The sequence below is a fragment of the Brassica oleracea genome, unplaced genomic scaffold (assembly GCF_000695525.1).
Source record: "Brassica oleracea var. oleracea cultivar TO1000 unplaced genomic scaffold, BOL UnpScaffold04505, whole genome shotgun sequence".
In the NCBI taxonomy this organism is placed as follows: Eukaryota; Viridiplantae; Streptophyta; class Magnoliopsida; order Brassicales; family Brassicaceae; genus Brassica; species Brassica oleracea.
The window spans coordinates 1-959 of record NW_013621029.1 but is presented as its reverse complement, the minus strand read 5'-3'; the positions used below and the strand labels follow the sequence as shown (position 1 = coordinate 959).

Below are 959 nucleotides of genomic sequence, written 5' to 3'. Positions count from 1 at the left end.
TTGGGGAACATAGGTCAAACGATGTCTCTAGGATCGGCATTGCTTCACAGGACGAGCGTGAGCACGTTGCTGGTTACAGCGTTCACAAGGTTACAATTCTTAACCTTCCTGAAACGGCTCAAACAAGCGGTTTGCATGAAGCATCTATGAAAAGTCCATCTGTTACATTTGGAATGAGTTTCGGAGGTGAAACAAAGGAATCTACTTGTGAGAAATCACCAGTGCCTATATATCCATGGGTAAACGCAGATGGGTCCATAAATAAAGTCGTCTTTGATGGACTTGTTCGCCGTGTTCTAGGTACCGTGATGCAAAATCCCGGTATACCTGAGGTAAAAAAATGCTTCTCCCTTTTCCTCACAACTATATAATCTTTATTAATTATTTATCAAAATCATTCCATTTGTGGCAGGACGAGATCATAAACCTAATGGATGTACTAAATCCTCAGGTAATTTACAACCCATCTATATCCTAAACCTCTTCTCCAACGGTTTCATATGCAGAAACTTATTAATGCTCGTCTTGTGTCTCTCTATATATGATCTGTGGTTGGTCTCTGATAACATTATATATGTATCTCTTTTTGCAATTCTCAGAGCTGTAGGAAGCTTCTGGAGTTGATGAGACTCGATGGGTATGTGAAAGTGAGGGAAATGATGCAAACCAAGTTCACCGGTCCTCCGTCTCTGCTAAACAGTCTCCTCATAACCGGCCCCAAAAAACAGGAGCTTATCAGCCGCAAACACTTGTTTGCCAACTCCAAGGGACTCTTTACCTTATGAATGTAGTAAGATATGCAATGATTCACTTTTGTTTTGAAGTATCTTTCAAAACAAAGTTAAATGTAATCTTTCTTGGTCGAACAGCTTCCTTTAACCAAGTGTAATATTAATCATTAACCATAGTGTATGATACAAATAACTTCAAATAAAAAATAGGTTTGACTTATTTATTTA

The 959-nt window shown here is 38.6% G+C and overlaps 1 protein-coding gene across 1 annotated transcript; it reads left to right on the top strand.

Annotated features, from left to right (window-relative positions):
* Positions 1-8: 8 nt before the first annotated feature.
* Positions 9-959, top strand: LOC106321985. Its single transcript, XM_013760194.1, has 3 exons — positions 9-332; positions 413-451; positions 600-959. Exons 1-3 carry the CDS (start codon positions 147-149, stop codon positions 783-785), a joined length of 411 nt encoding a protein of 136 aa, XP_013615648.1. The 5' UTR covers positions 9-146; the 3' UTR covers positions 786-959.

Bases quoted from the DNA above. Each gene is read 5' to 3' on its own strand.
- LOC106321985 (XM_013760194.1), top strand. From the start codon at position 147: ATGAAAAGTCCATCTGTTACATTTGGAATGAGTTTCGGAGGTGAAACA. The intron at 333-412 runs GTAAAAAAATGC...CATTTGTGGCAG, and splicing joins AAAATCCCGGTATACCTGAG to GACGAGATCATAAACCTAAT. The intron at 452-599 runs GTAATTTACAAC...TGCAATTCTCAG, and splicing joins TGGATGTACTAAATCCTCAG to AGCTGTAGGAAGCTTCTGGA.